The 24468-nt window shown below is 38.3% G+C and overlaps 1 protein-coding gene across 1 annotated transcript in view; it reads left to right on the top strand.

The window, feature by feature from the left end:
- ARAP2 (ArfGAP with RhoGAP domain, ankyrin repeat and PH domain 2) overlaps nt 1-24468 on the top strand; it is a 348358-nt gene that overhangs the window by 124985 nt on the left and 198905 nt on the right. The window contains exons 9-10 of the mRNA XM_063457861.1: nt 14810-14916; nt 21083-21282. Coding sequence (XP_063313931.1) covers nt 14810-14916; nt 21083-21282 — 307 coding nt within the window. The remainder of the gene's footprint in view (nt 1-14809; nt 14917-21082; nt 21283-24468) is intronic.

The following is a 24468-nucleotide window of genomic DNA, read 5'->3' as shown; positions in this document are numbered from 1 at the left end:
TACCTCATAATAGAATCAGTCCTTTTTAGTATGGGCGGTATTATATCATAATATTTACCCCTTATATCCTTGGTAGTTACTGACAAAGCAGGTCTCTTTGTACAGTAACTTCCCGGTGCTAAGCTTACTGTCTCAGAACAATTTTTCTCATGTATTTCTGTTTTTCCTTCTATTTGATGCCAACATACCATGCCTTTATTGTATGTCCATGCAGGCTGAATTGGTATTTTATTTAATTTCATTTGACATGTGTCATTATTTTCCCAGCACCATGATACCTCTTCTAGAACATTAACACCATAAGGGCAGACATAATCACCATCATTTAGCAAACAATTTTCTATATTAAGCATGTACTCTACAGTTTTTACTCCCACTAGGATTTTATCATTTTGCTTATTATCCATTTTTATCCATTTGGAATTCACTATTTTACCCAAATCAATATATTTAAATCTGTTGTAATTAAATCCTCTAGTAGGGAGAAAAATAGCAAAAGCACATTTTTCTATTGTGTCTTCCAGACATCCTAACCATTGTGTATGCCAAAAAGCTCTGTAGTAAAAACTTAATTTAGGCACTTCAAGTGGGACTTCATAAGGCCATTGATGGTTAAAAAGAGCTTGCAAGAATATTTTTGCATTTGTATTGATGTCCATTTGTAAAGCTATACAGCCTAAAGCTAAAGAGGTATCCGTTGCAATCTTTTCCATTCCTACACTGATATTATACTTCTTATTAATGAGATTCTTAATAATGGAAATATCTGTTCTGTAGTTGTTGACAACTGTTTGCATCTGTATCTTAGATAATAACAATGAAGCATCCTGCGATTTGCTACCTGCAGCTGCTAGTGTACTCATTCTAGCTGCTAACGATTCTATATTTACTCCATTTAACATACTTGCTCCTACACCTAAACCACCTAATACTGTGTTATACCACTCACGTTTTCTTCGTGTATTCACTGGTCTCGAGAAAGTGGTGTCTTGTTTTAACCAATAATAGAAATCTTGCTGTATTCCTACTGTATATTCCTGACATTGTGGGAATGTACGTGTAATGTCCCATTCTGACATGTTCAATGAATATGTGTATATACTAAATGAAGCTCCAAATAATACTTTGTGGTCATCATCTTTGTATATTCTAATGGGATCTTTCCCTTCCTGTTCTACAATATTACAATCATCTGTTATTTTTTGTTCTGGAGCCCAATTATCATGAAATGTCATGATCGTGAATGCATATGACAGCGAAACAGTGTGTCCATTCCTATTTATTGTATGTCTCATAACAAAAATAGGTGTCCATAACCATGCAGGTTTTCTAGATTTTGGATGCCAAGGCCACATTGTGATTTGGCCTGCACATTTAGCTGGGTTTTGATAAGTAAATGAGCTGTCTTGTGTTTGTTCGAGTACTTTTACTTTAGCGTTTGTGTAAGGATTAACAAGTGTATCTATTAAGTACATGTAGCAATTTAACCCATCATCATTAATACTTCTCACATTAAACATAGTAAGGGTAAGGGTGTTGTCTATACCAGTAGGTACCACACGCCTACTCTCAGTATTATTTTGCCTTATATATGTCCGATCCTTGGTAATATTAATGATTAAATCAATTCGTCCGTCAACTGATAGATATGTCATACATGGTTCCTGGTTATCATGAAACATGAGCATACCAGATATTGCATCCTCAGATGTGTCTGCATTAATGCATCCACAATAATCAACATCAGGAGTCTTACAATATCTCACTTTACAATCATATGGAAATGCTGTACATTTAGTAAAGGTATCTCTGCTTTCACAATCTAGAGTACCTGTATCTTGGGCATTGATTGTACCTAACATCATCATGATTAATAACAGGATTACATTTACAAGAAACCCCAATCGGTTTGATTTAGTCCATGAAGTAATGTCTTCTCCAATCGCATCAATGAGAGCAGTCTTTTTGTCCATAGTGTCTTTTAAAAGTCCACACAGTTTGTCCTTTTTAAAATTAAACAGTCTTTGTCCATGAACAAACATTATTGGTTCTGTAATGAAAAACAGATGGCAGTTTACTATTCTTATACATTTGTGAGTTTACATTGATCAATATGCACAAGAATTGCTTTATTACATTTCCTACCAACTTTTGCTCTTTGAACCTGTAACACAGTTTGTCCTAATTTCTTTAGAATAACATAAGGACCTTCCCAACCTGCTTTCCAGGGACCTGGTGTTCTAAATGATTTTACCATCACCTTGTATCCTGGTTTAAATTTATCTGCATAATTCCCCTGAGTTACATCTTTAACCCATTGTTTGCCAGAAGGGGCCATATTCAAAGCAGCAAACTTCAAAACTGACTGCAGCTGTTCTTGTAATACTTTCAACCATTCAGCATGTTCTGCAGCAACTTTGAAAGTACTTGGAACAAAAGGTTCATTGGGGAAAGTAATTGGCATGGTTCTGCCTGTCATTAACTCATGAGGTGACACTTGCGTTTTAGAGTTTGGAGTTGCACGAATAGACATTAAAACTCCTGGTAAGTGTGTTACCCAACTACTCCCTTTATCCTCAAGCATTTTTTTCAATCTAGATTTCAATGTCCTATTCATTCTTTCCACTATGCCAGCCGACTGTGGATGATATGGGACATGAAATCTTTGTTGGATCCCCAACAATCTACACGTTTCTTTAAGTACTTCTCCAATGAAGTGTGGACCATTGTCAGATTCAATGATTCTGGGAAAACCCCATACAGAAAATACATATTTCCACAGCGCTTTACTTGTTGATAACGCCGTACAATTGGTAAGTGCTATACAATCTACCCATTTGGAGAATATATCAACAATTACCAATCCGTACTTTAGACCTCCTGGAGCTATAGGTAATGGTCCAATAAAATCAATTTGTATAGAGTCCCATGGTCCTTTTGCCAAAGGCACTCTCTGCAATTTTGGTTTCTGACCTTTAGGTCTGGGATTAAATTGAGCACATATGAGACATTCCTGCACTATATTTATACACCATTTTTTCAAATTGGGATGATAAAATTTATTTTGCAGGACCTTAAACAGTTTTTCTGTACCCAAATGCCCCAGTGTACGATGATTGAATACAATCAACTCCTGCAATAAATCACTCGGTACAAATGGTACAAAAGTTTGTGTTTCCTCATGTTTAACCCCGTACAAGCCAGTTTCAGTATCTAAATCCATTGTTTCTCTACTGAAAGCTACATCTTTACTCTGATTTTCTTTCAGATCTTGTAAGGGATCTGCTATTGGTCTTTTACTCACAGTTGCAATCATTATATTTTCTGAATATTGCAACGTTCCTATTAAAGCAGCTTCCTTTGCTCCCTGATCTACAAGTCTGTTTCCTTCTGCCATTTCATCCCCATTTTTCCTGTTTTGATGTGCTTGAACTTTCAAAATAGCACAAGTTAAACCTTTTTTTTCTGCATAGTCAAACAGTTCTGTCAAAATACCTGCATGTTTTAAAGCTTTGTCTTGAGAATCTACCATCCCCCGTTTTCTCCATATTGGGAGATGAAGTGTTAAAGCTTTAACTACATAGCTGCTGTCACTGATTATATTCACTGGGTCATATACTGTTATTTCAAGAGCTTTCCTTACAGCCTCTAACTCAGCTCTCTGAGCAGACATATGGCCTGGCAATTTAAATCTTTGCATTTCTTTTGTTTGATCGTCATATATGGCATAACCTGTGTGATGTGATCCATCAGCATAAAATCTCGTACCATCCACATACAAACAAGGAGCCCCTTGTATAGCTTGTTTCTCAAAAGGAGATTTGGATTCAATTTCCAATTCCTTCTGACAATCATGTGGCGTTCCATGTATTTCTATCAATTCAGGAATAACATATCTTTTACTGCTTTCTACTCTGAGTGGTTTATCTTGTAACTTCAATATCCAATGAGCTACTCTCTGGCTATGTACTCCTAAATCTGGACAATTTTGTAACAGTTTTAAAGGCGTATGGGGGGTTTGTAAAATTATCTGTCCAAATCTTACAATGTGTTGTGTTGCTTCTAAAGCCCAAAATACAGCCATGATCTGTTTTACACAGAAAAACATTCCCCTTTCCACTGGAGACATGATTTTAGAAAAATATCCCAGTATTCGTAAGGAGCCATGTTGCCTTTGCATCAAAACTGCTATTAATGAAGAGACACCTGCGTAACATTGAACAATATATGGTACTGTTTCAATGGGAGCAGCTAGCACAGGCGCTTGTGTAAGAGCATCTTTTAACAGATTCCAACTCTTTTCAGCTTCCTCTGTCCAGAGTAGCTTATCTGTATTGGCACTATCTTTTAGCATATTGTACAAGGGTTTTGCTATCCCTGCCATATCATAGATGAATTCTCTGCTAAAATTTACCAAACCTAAAAATTTCCTTAGGTCAGACACTGTCATTGGCCTTGGCAATTGCTGTAACGCTTTAACCCTTGCTGTTCGTGGGGTTTTACCTTCTGGATCTATATTTACTCCTAGGAAAGCCACACTTTCTTTCAAGATCTGCACTTTAAATGTGTTCAGTTTTAACCCATTATCTGCCAGTGCTTGACAGATATCACACAGTATCTTCTCATGCTCTTTCCTTGTAACTGTTTGAACCAATAAATCATCAACATATTGCAAAATCTTGCTCCCATACCCCAGGGGTTCCAATACTTGAGCCAATGCTTTATGAAAATAAGCTGGCGAGGAGTGGAAGCCCTGTGGCAGCACCTGGAACAGATATTGATGATTTTTAAAGGTAAAAGCAAAACGATACTGACTATCTGGGTGTACTGGTATTGAGAAAAACCCATTGGCTATATCCAGGACAGAAAAATACTTAGCATTGCCGTCTACTTGTGCCATGATATCTGGTGAGGAGGCCACTATATGGGCTGCTGGTGGGGTATACTTATTCACCACTCGCATGTCCACAATTAAACGATAAGAGCCATCTGGCTTGATTATTGGCCAAATGGGGGAATTACATTTGGAATTACCCACTCTCAGCACTCCTTGAGATACCAATGCCTCTATCACCTGACTCACACCTTCTTCTGATTCTTTTGGAATTTTATATTGTTTTACTGCAGGGGGGTCTGGACCTTCAATGACAACTTGTAAATTCATTCTCCCACAATCTTGTTTAGACTTAGACCACACTGTGGGGTATTTTTCTTTAAGATAGGTTACAAACTCATCATCTTGTTGTATAGAAGGTGGCACTTCACTCTGTTTTACAGCCATGACATGACTATACCATCCTAAATCATTAGGTTTAACAACTCCACCTGATTTGCTCTCACCTGGAGCTTGCCACAAAACCAAATTCAATAAATCCACATACAACTTTTTTTCATTGATAACATCCATTCCCATAATAGTACAGTGGGAGGAGAGGTCGACCCATAAGTCACAATTTATTTTACCTCCTTCAAATTCAATGTCATTATCAATGGATAGAATTGCGTGTGCTTGAGCTCCATTAAAGCTTAGAAGGGAAATTGTTGGTGCTTCAATTTTTAAAGGCAAGCTTTTGTTGGTTAGAGACACTGCAGCTCCTGTGTCTACTAAAAACTCTGTTATATTCCCCTCTAGTGTTCCATAAATATATGGCCGTCCATCTTCACCCAGAGTAATATCAGTAAGATAGACCAGAGAACAACTAGGGGTTACACATCCCTATTTATAGGTGTGGTAAGCAGAATTCACTTCTGGACTTGTAACTGCTTCCACCTTCTTTTCAATGGCATTTAACATCCGTCTACACTCTTCATATGGATTTGCTATATGAGGGGGTTTTGAAGATGTATTTTCGGGTTCTACAGCTGCCACTCTCAGTTGATTCTTATAGCCTGGCACAATGCCATTTTCTCTACCTTTCACTGGGTAAGATTTTTCTTCATTTTTAGGACAATATCTCCTAACATGACCTTCTTGGTTACATTTATAGCATACCATAGGATTACTCTGATTAACCCTATAGTATCTATCATGGGATGGGGCCGAATAATTTCTAGTACCTTGGTAATTTTGTGGTTTACTCATAGACCTCCCTCTAAAATTACCATTCCTATTATCATTTTCATATCTTCCTCTACCTTCTTCACGAGACACATAGTTAATAGGGGCCAGACCTGCTGAAGTATCCCTAGAGAAGAGTGTGTCTGTGAAAGCAAAAATCTTAGCTGTTTCTGTGTTTTTCTTTTGCAACAATTGCAAAGATTTCATTATTTCAGTAGCAGCAAAATCAACTGTGGGTGAATCAAAAGCTCTTAATTTTATCTCATTTGGCAACCCTGCTATTCTAGAGACAAATTCAGTAACACTCTGCTTATGTTGTTCTTTAGACATAGCAGACGGTTCTGTATCAGTAATTAAATTCCATGCCTTATTCCACAAATTAGCACAAACACGTATATCATCATTTTTCTCCATTTTAAATGAATCAAGAGTAGAAAATTGAAAATTCTCCACACCAGTTGCACATTGTACCACCATTAGCAATCTTTGTGTATTATTTGGAAACAATTCTTCCAATTCAACTCTGGGCTTTTCACTTGACTTCCCTTCCAACATATCAATGAGTTTAACTTTAACCCATTCACTTAATGAGGTTGGCAGCCAGATCAAAAGACCTCTTGTGGCTACCACATCATCAAATTGTCTTTTATTCATTTCACCTTCAAAAACACTCATATTGTAAAAAGGTCCCCTCTTCTCATCATATTTAGGCAAATCCTTAATCAATTTAGCTAATTTGAGAATATCCAACTGACCCTTTCCTTGTACATTTCCCAATTTATTTTCTATTTCACTTCTCGCCTGCCCGTTTTCACAACTTAACCTTTGAGCTATTTCATTTTCACTTTCCTCTTTCAAAGTAAAATCCAAATCTTTCTGATTTGTAGCTTTCCACAAAATATCTGTAGCATTCCCCAGATTAGTAATTTGTCTCTGCAATTTGTCAAAATTAGTAACATTTATGTCTAACTCTTTAGACATGTGAGACAGGGTTTGGTGAGTTCTATCTAACAGATCAGTCTGATTCCTAAGCATCTCTTTCATTATAGTAATATCTTCACTTACTTCATCCTCACTAAATTTTTTCAACAATCGCCGAGAATCTTCTATTTGAGTTTTTGCTTCAGTTAACGTGGAGTCTAAGTCACTATCAAAAGAAAGCCTTGGGGGCAATCTCCCTTCTGTTAACAGCTTTTGAGGAGATTTCACAGTTTTGCTGGGGGGGCTAGGGAAATAACTAGTCCTTGTGACAACACATACATTTTTCAGTTGTTTTAACAAAACATCTCTTTTTTGTTTTGTTGTACTACACACATAACAATTACTGGTCTTTTTAAGTTGACACCATTCATTCATTGCATCATTAGTTTCCAAAAAGCTCTTTGCCAGTAATGCAACTTTTTGACTTTCCTTCTTAAATACATTGCTGTGCTCAATCTCACTTAATCCGTCTAACAATTTCAATAAACAATCATCCCAAATATTTTCAGGATTAACCCCTTTTACAGAAAGATCACTATTAGACTTGGCAGCAATCTTTTGCAACCACTCCATAATTAACTTAAACAGTTAAAACTATTTGTTTAACAAAACAATATATATGTGAGAGCACTTTTTACATATGATTTAAAACAGACACATACCCATTAAGTATTTCGGCTCCACAGATATGGCCACTTTCTGATAGAAAAATACTTTCTGGAGTATGTAGTTATTTCTTGAGAATCCTCCGAAATGCAATCTTCGATCTGCAAGTCGTCACAAATTACTTAATAAAGTGTGGATAAAAAGGATCCAAATTGTCCATCTCAATTATTTATCTTCATATATATATATATATATATATATATATATATTTTTATTTTCCTCCAGCGCTGGAAATACACATTAGCCGCGTTCGAACGTCTTCTCCCCTGCTTCACCTCTGTCTTCGCATCAGATCTGGGATGTTTAAAAAAAGTCTTTGGGATGCCCTCCTGCTGTTTCAATCACTTGTATTTCTTCCTGTTTCAAGCCGGGTAGTACAGCTTTTTCTTCAAGTTACAATTTCAGCTTTTCTTCAGTGATTTTCTTATCTTCTTGTCTTCTTGTAGCTTGTAGCAGAACACCTAAATATTAAGTCAGTAATAATTCAGACTTAAATCAAAGTTGTTGTTGTTGTTGGTGTTGGTGCCCGCATTCTCCACCATTAAATGTAGGAAATTGGCATTCCGTGAGATCTTTGTTTTTCACACCAGTTTCTGAAGAAATCGAATCAGAGTATCTTGCAGTTAAAACCGTATATTTATTCCAATATACATTTCATCCGGAAAATAACAACAGTCTGTTTTTAAAATCATATGGACCAATAAACAATGTATATTCACTTCTAGATCTTATCCAAGCTTGATGGTAAAAGTATTGGTAAAAATTCTATCTGCAAAAGGTTTTTTATATGTTTAAATTCAGTTACATAGGGCGTATACACAAAGACATAAGGTTTGCCTTCTTTAAAATAATTGGTTATCTGAGAAAGAAAGGTGGTAACCCAAATCTCTGATTAAAGCCATACGTTATATTATTTTGGTAAATTACACACACAAAGACTTCTATATACATGATGTAATGAATAATTGCCTGTAGAAATGTGAGTCTTCAAAGGAATTCAGGCTTTCAAGGCTAGGTCAAAGGTTATTATCAACAGGGTCCACAAGTCTCCATCCATCATTCTTGACTAGAGCCATATGTGTATAAATTACAGTATGTTTGTAATATATATGCCTATGTATGACCCCTTAATGTCTGGATATGCTTAGAATAATAACTTATAATATTTCTACATTCCTAAAACACATTGAGTACATTTAAAGTTCATAAAAATATTTATCACCTTCCTTCTTTTGTTTTAAATCTAACTAATCCTTGTTTTACTTTTCTTTTCTCATTTATGTATCTAAAAAAAGTTTTGTCCCCCTTTTTTACTGACTGTGCTATTTTCTCTTCTGTGTGTGATTTGGAAGCTATTACAACTTGCTTAGCCTCTTTCTGCCTAATCTTATAGGTCATTCTGTCTTCCTCACTCTGGTTTTTTTTATAATTACTAACTTTTAGTTTTTTACTATTTTGGCCACATCTGCGGAGTACCACAGTGGTTTCTTGAATTTTTTGCTTTTGCTGACAAGCCTAATGCAATTTTCTGTTGCCTTCAGTAGTGCAACTTTTAAATAATTCCATTTCTTTTGGACTCCATTTAAATTGCTCTAGTCTGATAATGACTCCTTTACACATATTCTAATTTTAGAAAAGTCTGTTTTTCTAAAGTCTAAAACTTTAGTTTTTGTGTGGTGTGATTCAGTCACTGTTCTTATATTAAACCACACTGACTGATGATCACTGGATCCTAAATTTTCACCTACAGTAATATCTGATACCAAATCTCCATTTGTTAACACTAAATCTAGTATGGCCTCTTTACGAGTTGGCTCCTCAACGACTTGTTTTAGAGACAATCCCAGTAGGGAGTTTAGAATATGTGTGTTCCTGGCACAAGTAGCTATTTTTGTTTTCCAATTCACATCAGGAAGATTAAAGTCACCCATGATGATAACTTCCCCCTTCATTGTCATTTTAGCTATTTCTTCAACTAGTAGATTATCTAACTCTTCAATTCCTGGGGGCCTGGGGGGCCTATAAATCACACCTACACGAGTTACTGTGTGATTACCAAATTCTAACGTAACCCAAACGGACTCTATGTACGCCTCACTAACCTTTATTAGGCTAGATTGTATGCTATCCTTCACATACAGGGCCACCCCTCCCCCTTTCTTGCCTTCCCTGTCTTTTCTATATAAAGAGTACCCTGGTATTGTATGTCCCAGTCATTTTTCTCATTATACCATGTCTCAGTAACAGCGACTAAATCTAAACTATCAGTTGCCATTATTGCCACAAGTTCATGGATCTTATTCCCTAAACTGCGAGCATTTGTAGACATGACTCTAAGCTTATCATTTTTTAACACACTTGCTACAGGCACCTTCCCTTGTTTTGGGGGACAATTGGATTGATGTTTTATCACCCTTTTGCCCCCCCCCCCCCTCCTAGTTTAAATACATCCTAGCAAAACCTCTGAACTGCTCACTGAGAACATTTGTTCCCTTTTGAGAAAGATGCAAACCATCTTTTTTGTACAGTTTATTTCCATTCCAAACAGAGCTACCATGAGCAATAAAGCCAAATCCTTGCTCCCGACACCATTCACCAAGCCACAAGTTAAAGTCCCTAATACGCATCCGCCTGTCATTCTGAGTGTTATGCACAGGCAGAACTTCAGAGAATGACAGTGTGGAAGCAACCTGCTGTATATCATTGGCAAAAACACTAAAAACTTCCTTAACCTCTGAAACCTCATTGCAAGCCAAGTCATTTGTCCCTAAATGGACAAGTACATCCAATTCCCCTTCCTGCTTTGCTTGCTTAACAATATTACAGATACGTCTACTGTCTCTGTGAGCAGTAGCTCCGGGAAGACACCTCACAAGACCACCATTGTCCATCTCCACACCTCTTATGATGGAATCCCCCAACAACAACTGCTTTCTATTAGGCCTCACCATAGTCTTCAAGCCTCTCTGCACAACACCACTAGCCTCAGTGTCTCTCTCCACAACACCACTAGCCTCAGTGCCTCTCTCCCCAACACCACTAGCCTCAGTGCCTCTCTCCCCAACACCACTAGCCTCAGTGCCTCTCTGCACACCACCACTAGCCTCAGTGCCTCTCTCCACAACACCACTAGCCTCAGTGCCTCTCTCCACAACACCTCTAGCCTCAGTGCCTCTCTCCACAACACCACTTGCCTCAGTGCCTCTCTCCACAACACCACTTGCCTCAGTGCCTCTCTGCAAAACACCACTAGCCTCAGTGCCTCTCTGCACAACACCACTAGCCTCAGTGCCTCTCTGCACAACACCACTAGCCTCAGTGCCTCTCTGCACAACACCACTAGCCTCAGTGCCTCTCTGCACAACACCACTAGCCTCAGTGCCTCTCTGCACAACACTTCTAGCCTCAGTGCCTCTCTGCACAACACCACTAGCCTCAGTGCCTCTCTGCACAACACTTCTAGCCTCAGTGCCTCTCTGCACAACACCACTAGCCTCAGTGCCTCTCTGCACAACACCACTAGCCTCAGTGCCTCTCTGCACAACACCACTAGCCTCAGTGCCTCTCTGCACAACACCACTAGCCTCAGTGCCTCTCTGCACAACACCATTAGCCTCAGTGCCTCTCTGCACAACACCACTAGCCTCAGTACCTCTCTGCACAACACCACTAGCCTCAGTGCCTCTCTGCACAACACCACTAGCCTCAGTGCCTCTCTGCACAACACCACTAGCCTCAGTGCCTCTCTCCACAACACCACTAGCCTCGGTGTCTGTCTCCATGACACCATTACACTCTGAAAGTGCAGAAAATGAATTATGTAGAACAACAGACTGTGCAATATGCCTTTTATCCACAACTCTAAGTCTACCAGATCCTACAGTAATCCATCGGCCATTCCTAGTATGTCTTTGCGGCAGTGGCTTTGCAGCAGTTCCAGTGGCTTTGCAGCACTCCATTGCACAATGTATTTATTTGTTTCGGCATCATTTGTGAGATATTAGAAAAAGGTGTAGATGACATAAAACAATAATATAGAGTGTTCAACATTACTCATTAATTCATATAAGGGACATGAAATATGGCATCTTTTATGGTGTATATTAAACGTATATGAACTACTTATGTATTACTGGGACAAAGAAAGAGTTCACAAATGCACTGAGAGGTTATAAATAATAGGAATACTATTTGATTTTTGTAGCATTTAAATGGACTCTCCAGATCTCTAAAGAACTTTAGGTGCTTTAACCTTGCTGAAATGATTTATATGTGAATAGTGTGTCATCTATTTTTTTCATTTTACAAAAAGTGCAGATTTCAATATAAATTGGCACTTGTATATATTAAACTCTCCCTGGCAGTCAATCAGGGAACCATTCCTATTACTATCTGGTTTGCTTCGCTCAATGGAGCTAAGGTCATGAGGCAGCATGTCCAGAACACCTACCTTGCTAAGCCTTTATATATATATATATATATATATATATATATATATATATATATATATATATATATATATATATATATATATATATATATATATATATATATTAAAACAAACTAGTTGTTTAGGTGATATGTCCTACCACCTAAACACAAAAGTGTGAGTGCAGTGCTATATAAATTATTACTTTTTTATGGGGTAGAGTTACATGTAATAAAAGAGAAAAATATACGGGATAGTGCAATACATTTTATAAATATGTAGTGAGAGTGAATAAATCTATGTATGGTCACACTCACATTTTTTAGAGCCTTTTTTGGGGGGATATAGGCTCTAAACACTGTAACTGTTAGGGCCCTTTTAGGTGGCTCCCAGACCTTCTTCTAGATCGATTCTCCTTCACAGATATATATGGAAATAGAAGAGACACAACGATCTGGGTGCAGATTGTTTGAACCAGATAGATAAAAATAATCAAATATAGCAATACATTTGCTCACCTTTTTAGTAGCCTCTTTCTATAACTGGCTCTCAACTTTGTGTGTAGTGTCAAATTTTAGGGTCATGAAATGTACATGTGAATAGGTGTATGTGTACATATCCATATATATGGGTCTATGTATGTGTAGGCACATTTGTATATGTGTAGGTACATGTATTGGTGCTTGTGTGTGGATGTATGTGTAGGTGTGCATGTACATATATTTGGGCATTTGGTTGTATTTATATGTATATTGTTGTATGTACTTGTGTATATTGTGTATGTACTTGTGTACACTTGCACATATTCACTACTTATGTATATGTACATATGTGTGAGTATGTCTGTGTATGCTGGATATAGTACTACATGCATATCCTGTAACTCTTGGATGGGAATTCATGCATTCCTAATATAAGTAATTATTTTGTTTTTACTCTCCCCATTTAGCACCATCTTCTGCACTGTTTGCTTGTTTTTATCTCTCTCTCTCCCCCCTCACTCTGATCTTCACACAAGATATTTACAATCCTCTGCGAGAATGGTGTCTACTTTCTAACAAACCTGTGTCTTATCTGCACTCATGTCGCTTTAACCCCTGTATCACAACTCAACTTTGGATTCTATGTGTCATCTTGCTCAGAAATGCTTTAGACTTGAGAAAGGGAGGTTCTCCCGAAAGCTAGTCATTAAAAAATTCTGTTAGTCCAATAAAAAAGGTATTACAAGATACAAATTTTATCTGGTTTATATATATATATATATATATATATATATATATATATATATATATATATATATATATATATATATAGTATTTGGGCAGTAAAGTGTTCCCTTAAAATGTATTTAGCTCAAGAGTGATACAAAGCCAATGGATGACAAAGAATTATGGGAAATGTAGTCTAGCAACAACTATATTCTTTGAAAAGTTAGGCTATTGTTGGAAACTCATGTTTTAAATAACTGAGTCACATTATGACAGTGAGAAAAGGTGTGTTGGAACAAATTAATGTTGATATTGATGCTGTTTTATTAATTCAAAGTTTTCTGTATAATATTGAAATACATTTGTTAGACTCCACTATGATTTTACAATAGTTACGTTCAGGCAGTCAGTCTTCTCCCGACATGCATACATTATTTAATTTGTAAAACCTCACATGATATATCCTTTCTTAAGTTTTACATATATTTACATTTTTATAATGCCTCCAGAAACCCATAATAGCATAATGTTCCCATAATACATGATTCATTGTAATGATCCATCGTCTCTCTCGCTCCCTCTCTCTCTTTCACCTCTGTTTGTACACTGATCCTTTAAAGCAGGGTAGGCCTTTATATAGGCTTCTGTAACCCTTTAATACTCAGTGAGAGCATTTAGGTGGGTTGACTTGGAAGCCAAATAATTACAGTGCTCTGACGGGCATGCCTCACTTCACACTAGAGAGTGAAGATGTATACTTCAGAATTTCCTAGTCCCTTTTCAGAACCAGAGGACTGGAGAGCCTTTGCAATTTAAAAAAAATAGGAATTGAGACAGGGGTACTCGCAAGCCCCATGCCCAGTTTTCGTAGGGTCCAATAAAACCCTGTTATTTACTTTAAAAAATAGAACAGATTGGCTCTTTTCATGTGAGGGAGCTGACTGTTTCACTCTAATTACATGCTGAGGTCTTACAGACCCCATTATGTATTAGAATATTAATTTACTTTTTTTATTCAGTGCAACAGGGTAGAACTTTTGTACTGAAATTATTAATTTGTTGTGACACTGCAAGCCAAGAGAGGCCTTATGCTTGGTCTCACAAAGCTTAGCAGTTAGGCTAGAAAAGGGGCTTGTTTAAATCTAAGAAACGTCAACCCTTTAGTGAATAGAAAATTACATTGTGGTTTCTTTAAAAAAGCTTGCAATCTACTCGAAACCCGATAGTTAATCACATTTTTGCTTAAACTTTGCTAAAATTCCAATTCCACAGTCTGTAAAGATTCAAAATGAATGTATGTGAAATGCAGGAAATCAGCAGTAAAGAAGAGAATGGATTACTCCAATTTAAACATAAAAAGTGCCTAATAATTGAATTTCTGACCAGTACATACTTCCTCATAATTTTGTTTTACTTGCTACATTCTTTCACTTTTCTATAATATTTTCACTGATTCTATTTTTTCAGGATGCCAAAGCTGGAATTTACATTACTGATATCTCAATGGCAATGATAAACATAAAAAGCACAGACCGCAAAGGTTTTGAAGTCATTACCCCCTTTAGGAATTTTTGGTGAGTAATAATTGATTTATCCAAGATTTTATTTATTTTGTCTTTAAATAAAGTGCACATTTTTAAATAGCCCTCTCAAAAAGTTCATTTTTTTCAGTTTCTCTGATGTGCTAGAGCAGTTTATTATAGACCATAAAATGTATGTTGTATAAAATATGTTGTCGTGAAGGTTAAAATTAAAACTATACTACTCAAAGAGAGTGTGGATCGGTTTATTTCCTTCAAACTGCTTCACGTAAAAATTTAGTGAGTTAAGTGCTTGTGTATATATATACATTTTCTGATCCCAGAGCAGAAAGAACATCAGGCATTGTTAAAGAGATCTGTGATTTTGTGGTGTATAGATTAACTTAACTCTTAGAGTATACATTAAAGTTCTGTACAGTATTATAAGTATAACTGTAGATCACAGATAATTTAGTTAACCAATAGACGTGTGTATTTGGTTTCAAACGAATTGTGATACATAAAAATTTTGGGCAATTGGTAATTTGTCCAAATCCTGCAACTCTGAAATGCTACTGTAGCGTTAATTACCTTATCCGGGGGCCGGCCGCGGTCCTCTCTTCAAGCCGCGTGCGGCTCATCCGACTCTCCAAACAGGAAGACGGGCAGTGACCGCGAGTTGCGGTCACGTGTCCCGCCTGCAGCTAAGAGCGCGCCGCGAGTCTCGGGCGCGCTCTTAAAGAGACAGTGGGAGCCTAAATTGCAAAAAGGCTCCCATTGGCTCCTGTCATGCCAATCACCCCATACACTTACCTTTTGGGGGTGTGGAAGTGACAGGAGCCAATCACATTAGTTTTAAGGCTACTTATACTTACCCTTTTCCCTTAGTTCCTTGCCCTATCGTGGTTTCTGCTACAGTTCCCTTTAGTGCTTGTTGTGTTCAGTTGTGTTTCTCCGTATTTGACCTTGGCTTTGTATTCTGACTTCGTTTTCGCTTTATCCTTGTCTGTACTGTTTGCCGGCTTGCTGATTCCTGTGTACCAGACCCCGGCTAGTTCTCGTTTACACTGTCTCTTTGTGCCCTTGACCTCGGATCGTTCCTGACTCTGTACTTCTCCTATTACGTCGAGTCCGGCCACTCTAAGGTCCGGTAGACGTATCTCTCCTCTGTGCTGTCTTCTGTTTGGCTGGATCCTGCGTGTAGGGGTATATTCTCGTTACATTATGATAGGGCCATGGACCCCGCAGATTTAGCTCAACAGATGGCGTCCCATGAGGCTAGATTTGTAGAGCAGGATCACCGTATGGATCAGATAGCTCAGGCTCTCCAGACGCTCTTAGCTAGAACCATTCCAGCAATCGCACCTAAGACCTTATAGGGGACTGGCCTTGGGTGTAATTTCTAAGTCTCCTACATTGCCTCCTAACCGACTGCTTCTCCCTGTTTCTTTACATATGGGAGAGAGTTGTATAGTTGATAATATATATGCCCTGGTTGACTCTGGGGCAGCTGAGAACTTTATAGACTCTGGTTTTGTAAAGAAAAACAATATTCCCATCAGGGAGAAGCAGATACCCTTGGCCGTTGAGGCCATAGATGGTAGACCATTGATATCTCCAGTTGTTACTCATGAGACTGCACCGCTACACATGTACACAGGGGTTCTACACTATGAAACCATTCGGTTCCAGGTCATCACCTCTCCCTCTTCACAGTTGGTGTTAGGGTATCCATGGTTACGTGCCCACAATCCCATTTTTGACTGGGAGACAGGGCAGATAAAATCATGGAGTGAAGCCTGCCATGAGTCCTGTACTATTGAAGTCACGCCTATGAATTCTATTAATGTTCCTACCATTCCTCCTTTGTCTACGGCTATACCCTCTCAGTATTTATCTTTAAAGACTGTCTTTGATAAAAGAGAGGCTGACAAATTACCGCCTCACAGACCCTATGATTGTGCTATTGACTTGTTGCCTGGCACTATACCTCCAAAGAGCAGGGTGTACCCCTTATCGGTTCAAGAAAACCGTGTCATGGAGGAGTATATTAAAGAATCATTAGTCAAGGGATTTATTAGGAGATCCTCTTCTCCGGCTGGAGCGGGGTTCTTCTTTGTATCGAAGAAAGAAGGTGATTTAAGACCTTGCATTGATTATAGAGGTCTGAATAAAATCACCATGAAAAATGCTTACCCTATACCTTTAATAACAGAATTGTTTGACCGGCTCAAACATGCTACGGTATTCACCAAACTAGACCTTAGAGGAGCGTACAATTTAATACGTATAAAAAAGGACCACGAATGGAAGACAGCCTTAAACACTAGGTCAGGTCATTATGAGTATACCGTAATGCCATTTGGGCTTTGCAATGCCCCAGCCGTATTCCAAGAATTTATCAATGATGTCTTAAGATACTTTATTCACTCATTTGTTATTGTGTACTTGGACGACATTTTAATATATTCTACAGACATACACACTCATCACAGACATGTTACTACAGTTCGGAAGACCCTTCTAGCTAATGGTCTTTATTGCAAACTAGAAAAATGTCTATTCGACCAATCCGATGTCCAGTTTTTGGGGTATTTGATTTCCGCTAAGGGTTTTCGGATGGATCCCCAGAAACTCGCTGCGGTCATAGAATGGCCTCTGCCGCAAGGTCTGAAAGCCATCCAGCGTTTTCTGGGTTTCTCTAATTATTATAGACGTTTTATCAAAGGTTTTTCGTCTATCGTAGCACCTATTACTCGTATGACTAAAAAGGATGGCAATACACGTGCCTGGTCTACCGAGGCACTTCAGGCTTTTGACTTTCTTAAGACTACGTTCGCCTCTGCACCTATTTTACAGCATCCTGTCCCCTCATTGCCATATATACTTGAGGTTGATGCTTCCGATATAGGGGTAGGTGCTGTCTTATCCCAAAGAGAGTCTCCTGACAAGCCATTGCATCCTTGTGGCTTCTTTTCTAAACAAATGTCCAAAGCAGAAAGGAATTATGATGTGGGTAATTGCGAACTCCTTGCTATCATTTTAGCACTCAAAGAATGGAGACATTTGTTAGAGGGCACTAAGGATCCTATCCTCATATTTACGGATCATAAGAACCTATCCTACCTTAGCGAAGCTAAAAGATTGTCTTCCAGGCAGGCTAGGTGGTCACTGTTCTTGTCTCATTTTAATTATATAATCACCTATAGACCAGGTGATCGGAACACTAAAGCGGATGCTCTGTCCAGACAGTTTGAAACTATTGACAAACAGGAGGTTGATGTTACTCCTGTCATCCCCCCAGACAGGATAATAGCTACTACTATATTGTCTATTTCCTCGTCCCTCTTGCAGGCCATACAAGCGAAACAAAGCATGGCACCTAGTGAGAGGCCTAACGATAAATTGTTCGTTGACATTCCCGAGAAAAGGGATATTCTGTCACTGTATCATGATACTAAGACTGCTGGACATCCTGGTATATCCAAAACGGTGTCAGCTGTTTCTCTGTATTTTTGGTGGGATACCTTACGCAAGGATGTCACTGATTATATAAGTGCTTGTTCTACTTGTGCATGTATGAAATCCTCTCGTAGAGTTCCTTGTGGGCTGTTGCATCCGTTACCCATTCCCGAGAGACCTTGGTCTAATCTATCAATGGATTTTATTGTTGAATTACCCCCTTCGAATGGTAACACAGTCATCCTAATGATAGTAGATCGATTTTCCAAAATGGCTCACTTTGTGTCTCTTCGCAAGTTGCCCACTTCCAAGGAACTGGCTCTTATCTTCTCTAGCGAAGTGTTTCGGTTACATGGTATTCCCGTATCTATTGTATCCGATAGGGGTAGCCAATTTATTTCCAGGTTCTGGAAAGCCTTTTGTTCGGAAATGGGTATTTCTCTCTCATTTTCTTCCGCTTACCATCCCCAGTCTAATGGTGCTGCTGAACGTGCCAACCAGTCTCTGGAGCAGTACCTCCGTTGTTTTGTGTCTCACCATCAGGACAATTGGTCTGACCTGCTTCCTTGGGCTGAGTTTGCTCGGAATAACGCCACTCATGATTCTTCCGGGAAAAGCCCTTTTTACGTTGTCTATGGCCAGCATCCCGTTGTTCTTCCGGCTGCATTCTCCTCACAGGGCATGCCAGTTCTGGATGAGCATTTGGCTGGTTTGTGTAATACTTGGGAACAGGTTCAGCGTTCTTTGGTGGACTCTGCTGCTCGCCAGAAGGTTCAGGCTGACAAGCATCGCAGAGCTGACAAGCATCGCAAGCATCGCATTATACATAAGGTTAATCCCGTTTCTTATGCCTTGGGTCTGCCTAAGAATCTGCGTATACCTAATGTCTTTCACACCTCGTTGTTGAAGCCTTACGTACGCAACCGCTTTACCCGGCATACTCCCCCTCCTGTCTCTGTGGAGGGTCATGAGGAGTTTGAAGTGTCTGCTGTTCTTGACTCTCGTTTCCTTAGGGGTCGGCTTCAGTACTTGGTACATTGGAAGGGTTATGGACCTGAGGAGCGCAGTTGGATTTCTGTGGATGCTGTTCATGCTCCCCGCCTTGTGCGCTCTTTCCATTCGCGTTTTCCTGCCAGGCCTGGTCCTGCCCGCCCGGAGGGCGTGTCCTCGGGGGGGGGGGGTACTGTAGCGTTACTTACCTTATCCGGGGGCCGGCCGCGGTCCTCTCTTCAAGCCGCGCGCGGTCCTGAGGCTGCACGAGCCGCGCGCGGCTCATCCGACTCTCCAAACAGGAAGACGGGCAGTGACCGCGAGTTGCGGTCACGTGTCCCGCCTGCAGCTAAGAGCGCGCCGCGAGTCTCGGGCGCGCTCTTAACCCCTTAAGGACACATGACATGTGTGACATGTCATGATTCCCTTTTATTCCAGAAGTCTGGTCCTTAAGGGGTTAAAGAGACAGTGGGAGCCTAAATTGCAAAAAGGCTCCCATTGGCTCCTGTCATGCCAATCACCCCATACACTTACCTTTTGGGGGTGTGGAAGTGACAGGAGCCAATCACATTAGTTTTAAGGCTACTTATACTTACCCTTTTCCCTTAGTTCCTTGCCCTATCGTGGTTTCTGCTACAGTTCCCTTTAGTGCTTGTTGTGTTCAGTTGTGTTTCTCCGTATTTGACCTTGACTTTGTATTCTGACTTCGTTTTCGCTTTATCCTTGTCTGTACTGTTTGCCGGCTTGCTGATTCCTGTGTACCAGACCCCGGCTAGTTCTCGTTTACGCTGTCTCTTTGTGCCCTTGACCTCGGATCGTTCCTGACTCTGTACTTCTCCTATTACGTCGAGTCCGGCCACTCTAAGGTCCGGTAGACGTATCTCTCCTCTGTGCTGTCTTCTGTTTGGCTGGATCCTGCGTGTAGGGGTATATTCTCGTTACAGCTACATAGACAAATCACAAAAACATATGAGACAGACAATGGATGAGCCATTCTGCTTGTTTTGTGATTCCGATTTCCATCCTTATTGTTAAACAAAAGATGATTGATGGAAAAAAAATATTATTGATGGTTAGGTGACAGCCTCTAAATGATGATTTTATTAAAAGAGCAAAAGTGACCAATAGAGGTAAACAAAGAAGGAGCGGTAATATATATATATAGTAGAGATTGTAGCCATATTAGTCCAGTGATGTAGATGTAAAAAACAGATACAATTCGTATCTTGTAATACCTTTTTTATTGGACTAACAGAATTTTTTAATGACAAGCTTTCAGGATAACCTCCCTTTCTCAAGTCTGAGGCATTTCTGAGCAAGACGACACATAGAATTCAAAGTTGAGTTGTGATACAGGGGTTAAAGCGACATGAGTGTAGATAAGACACAGGTTTGGTAGAAAATAGACACCATCTTTGTAGAGGGTCATAAATATCTCCCCCCTCACTCTGCTCTTCAGTAAGATATTTATGACCCTCTACAAAGATGGTGTCCAAATCTTATTTCCCCAAATAATTACACGGACAAAATTCATCTGAGCCAAAACACCACATGGACAAAATCCGATTTGCCCAAAACGATTCAATTGCACTGCTAACCAACATCTAGATTAAATTGTGTAACTTATCTGATGCAAACCTCCCCAGGGTAAATGTGAAATCACATAAGCATACAGTATTAAATAAAACAATGCTAAAAAAATGTTCTGCACTAGTAGGGATTCTGAATGAAAGGTTCAATAACTTACAACAAAATCCAATTTTTACAGCTTTACAGCAGAGTCAGAAAGAAAGAGACAAGAGTGGATGGAAGCAGTGCAGCAATCTGTAGTAGAAACTCTAGCTGATTATGAAGTAGCAGAAAAGATCTGGTTCAATGAATCGAACAGGAGTTGTGCAGATTGTAATGCTCCAAATCCTGACTGGGCATCTATCAACCTAGGGGTTGTCATTTGTAAGAACTGTGCAGGTAAATGAATAATGTGATTGTTACCATACACCGTCCTAATTTATTTCATGGCAACATAGCTCATTCTTTCTGATTTAGTGCGAATCTCTTCGGTGGCAACTGTTGACAGGAATCATGCGATAAGTAGCAAGGCCGTTTTTATACTGTTACAACATGCCAAACCAGAAAATGAACACCCAGTTATTTCGATTCAAGTTAAAATAGAAATAGTTGTGCAATAGAAACAATTTAATGTTTCCTAGAATTGTATCATCCGTGCATATATCTTTCACTCATAACATACCTCTAGAAATGTCTGAAAACAATTATTCACACATATACAAAATTGTATAAGAACAATCGACTTTGAAGCCTGGGTAAGGCTGCAAAGTCTGTCCATTGATTCATTATTTAACTATCATTGACATCTATCTTTCTACTTTAGTTACCTTTTTTTGTTCAGAAAAATAAATGAAAGGGATACTATAGGCACCCAGACTACTTCAGCTCATTGATCCAAGCACCAATAACCCTACAAAGCTAAATTTTGCTGTTTTTAAGAAACTGCAACAATGTCCTTTGTGGGTTAACTCCACCTTTAGTGGCTGTCTACTAGACCGTCACTAGACGATCTACAGGCTGCTAGGCACCGAGGAACATCAACACTGGGTCCAGGTGACAGAAGGGGATTTTAACCACTTTTTTGCACCACAGAGGGGGTGAGGGATGTGGTGAGGGAGGGGGAAGCTATTGTGCCAGGAAAACAAATATCTTAAAGCATAGTATTTATTTGCAATCTGGGATACATGAACATACTGTTAGATCAAAACAATACATTTGCATGCTGAATCCTTTTTACTGTATTGTTTAATTACTAGAAAGGATTAAAGAATTTAAAAAAAAATTGGGCAGACTAGATTGGCTGCATGGTTCTTATCTGCCGTCACATTCTATGTTTCTATTGACGAAATGACAACATTCTAATATAGGTATATATGTAGGAAGGAAATAGTGATACTTTTCCATTAAATGAGGATTATTTATTCAAAGGGTGACTTCATTGTGGATGAATGAGTCTGAATTCACACTATTATTAACCATTCACCACCAAGTTCAGCTTGTTGAACATACCTTACTTACAGATGTTCAAAAAGAAACCAATGGCATTTTGGGCAATGTACCTTTCTTTAGATACCATCATAATTATGTCTGTATGTCTGACACTCTATAAGCACATTTATAGAAATCATCCATGTAATACAACTTGCAAAGAATCAATTCATCTGAAAAAAAAAAAATAAGTTTGAGTTTTCCATGTGACGGTCAACTTGTCTCAATGTTGTCTATGCAAAATTTTTCCAGAAAAAGATTTGGAGAAATCAAAAAGGCGCAAAAACGACAATCAGTATATTGCAAAATATAAACATGATGTATACAATTTTCAATACACTGATGGGATATTTTGTTCTCCATTTGGTTCACAGATCAACTGAGAAAAAGTAACCAATAGCATAAAAAAAGAGGAGTTGGAGGAGTAAAAAAGTTATCTGTACTTATAAATTTTATATATATTTTTATACTGTTCCTGTTTTTTTCTCCAAATATTGGTCACTTCTCACTTGTTCTATGAATCAAAAATACATTTAGTGGCTGTCCTTAACCGATCAATCATCTTAATAGTTAGTAATTATCCAAAGTGTGTAAAAATGGTCTCAAGTGCATTTCTAAATGCAATTTAAATAAACAAAAATTACACTCAATAATAGAACACTATAATGAGCTATGAATCGATCATGAATAAAACAGTGAATCACTTTGAATGGTAACAGATGTATTTGGATGTCTTCTATAAATTAAGCTTTGATGACCAATGGATATAAAATCAACATCTTGTAGTGGTGACCTTATTGCGTCTTTAGGATACAAAACTTTCAAGTTGTTCAGTTAACAAACTGGAAGAGAAAAAAATTACATGACTATTTCTATAGTTTTACAATAAAAAATATTGCAACCCTCTGCATTATAATTCTACCCTTAAACATACCACCCCTTTTTTAAAGCTTCTTCCTGATTGCAAAGTAAATTGTTAACTAAGCCAATCCAAGATGCTTGTGAGCTAAGCTGCTGACTTGACTCCAAACCACAGCTACATCACAGTTCTCTTCTTATCTGTGTAGTATATCAAAGTAATAAAGAGAAAAGGGACCTATTGTAAGGTGCAGTCATGTTAGCAACTCTGCTCACAACCATATCTCAATGGTTGAGCTGATTATGCACTCAGAGTGTGTCTGACATGGAAATTACATTTAGAAAAGATGGGAGCAAATGGCTATGTTGCACTGCAAAAGGCTGTGAAACCGAAGGCTAAAGAGATATGATTGTGAAAAAAGATGCAAAATCAATAAGGCCAGAACATATCACGTGTACTTAAGTTATGCGAGCCTGCCGTGTCATTTTAAAGCACAATAGCAGGTGGTAATACGAGGCAGATGACATATAGAAGAATTTAAGAATTCTGAATTTATAGAATTTGCAGCAGTTAGAAAAAAAAAATTCAAAATAAAATTAGAATTAAACATCTAAAACCATTAATATGATTCCAATACATTTCCCTTATATTTGAACAGGATTTTTTTTTTTTTTTTATGTTTTGAAATAGTGTTTATTTGCTTCTCAAATGAGAAAAAAAAGATGATTTTCATTTTGTGGTATGCTTTGGCAGTATTATCTAACACAACCGTAGTTTTTTTTTTTTTTTTCAATAGAGAGATGTAAATGCCAAAACAAAATAGTTTTGGCCAAAGCACTTAGTCCAAAAAGAATATATCTGCCATGAATCTATATTTATTTATGTATTATATATTTATTAAATATACAACATATAAATATAGATATTTTACGGTTCCAACTTATTTGACCTCTATTGTTTACTTCTCACTTAATCTGCGGAAAAAAATGTTAGTGGCTGTCCCCTAGCCATAAGTCACCTTTTTTCCCCATCAATCATTTTATTTTTGACACCATGAGTGGAATTCCAAACCACAAATCAAACTAACATACTTGTCCATTGAGCAATTTGTTTTGTTTGCGATTCAGCTACAATTTAGCTTGGCATTTGGGAATTTGTACAATCACCTGGTTGTCCCAAATTCAGACAAACTGCAGTTCCTTTGCATTTACAAATGGTTCATGAAAGCTCATCATGTA

The sequence above is a fragment of the Pelobates fuscus genome, chromosome 6, assembly GCF_036172605.1.
Source record: "Pelobates fuscus isolate aPelFus1 chromosome 6, aPelFus1.pri, whole genome shotgun sequence".
NCBI classification, from domain to species: domain Eukaryota; kingdom Metazoa; phylum Chordata; class Amphibia; order Anura; family Pelobatidae; genus Pelobates; species Pelobates fuscus.
Note: the sequence above shows the minus strand (reverse complement) of the source record. Positions and strands in the feature narration are given on the sequence as shown.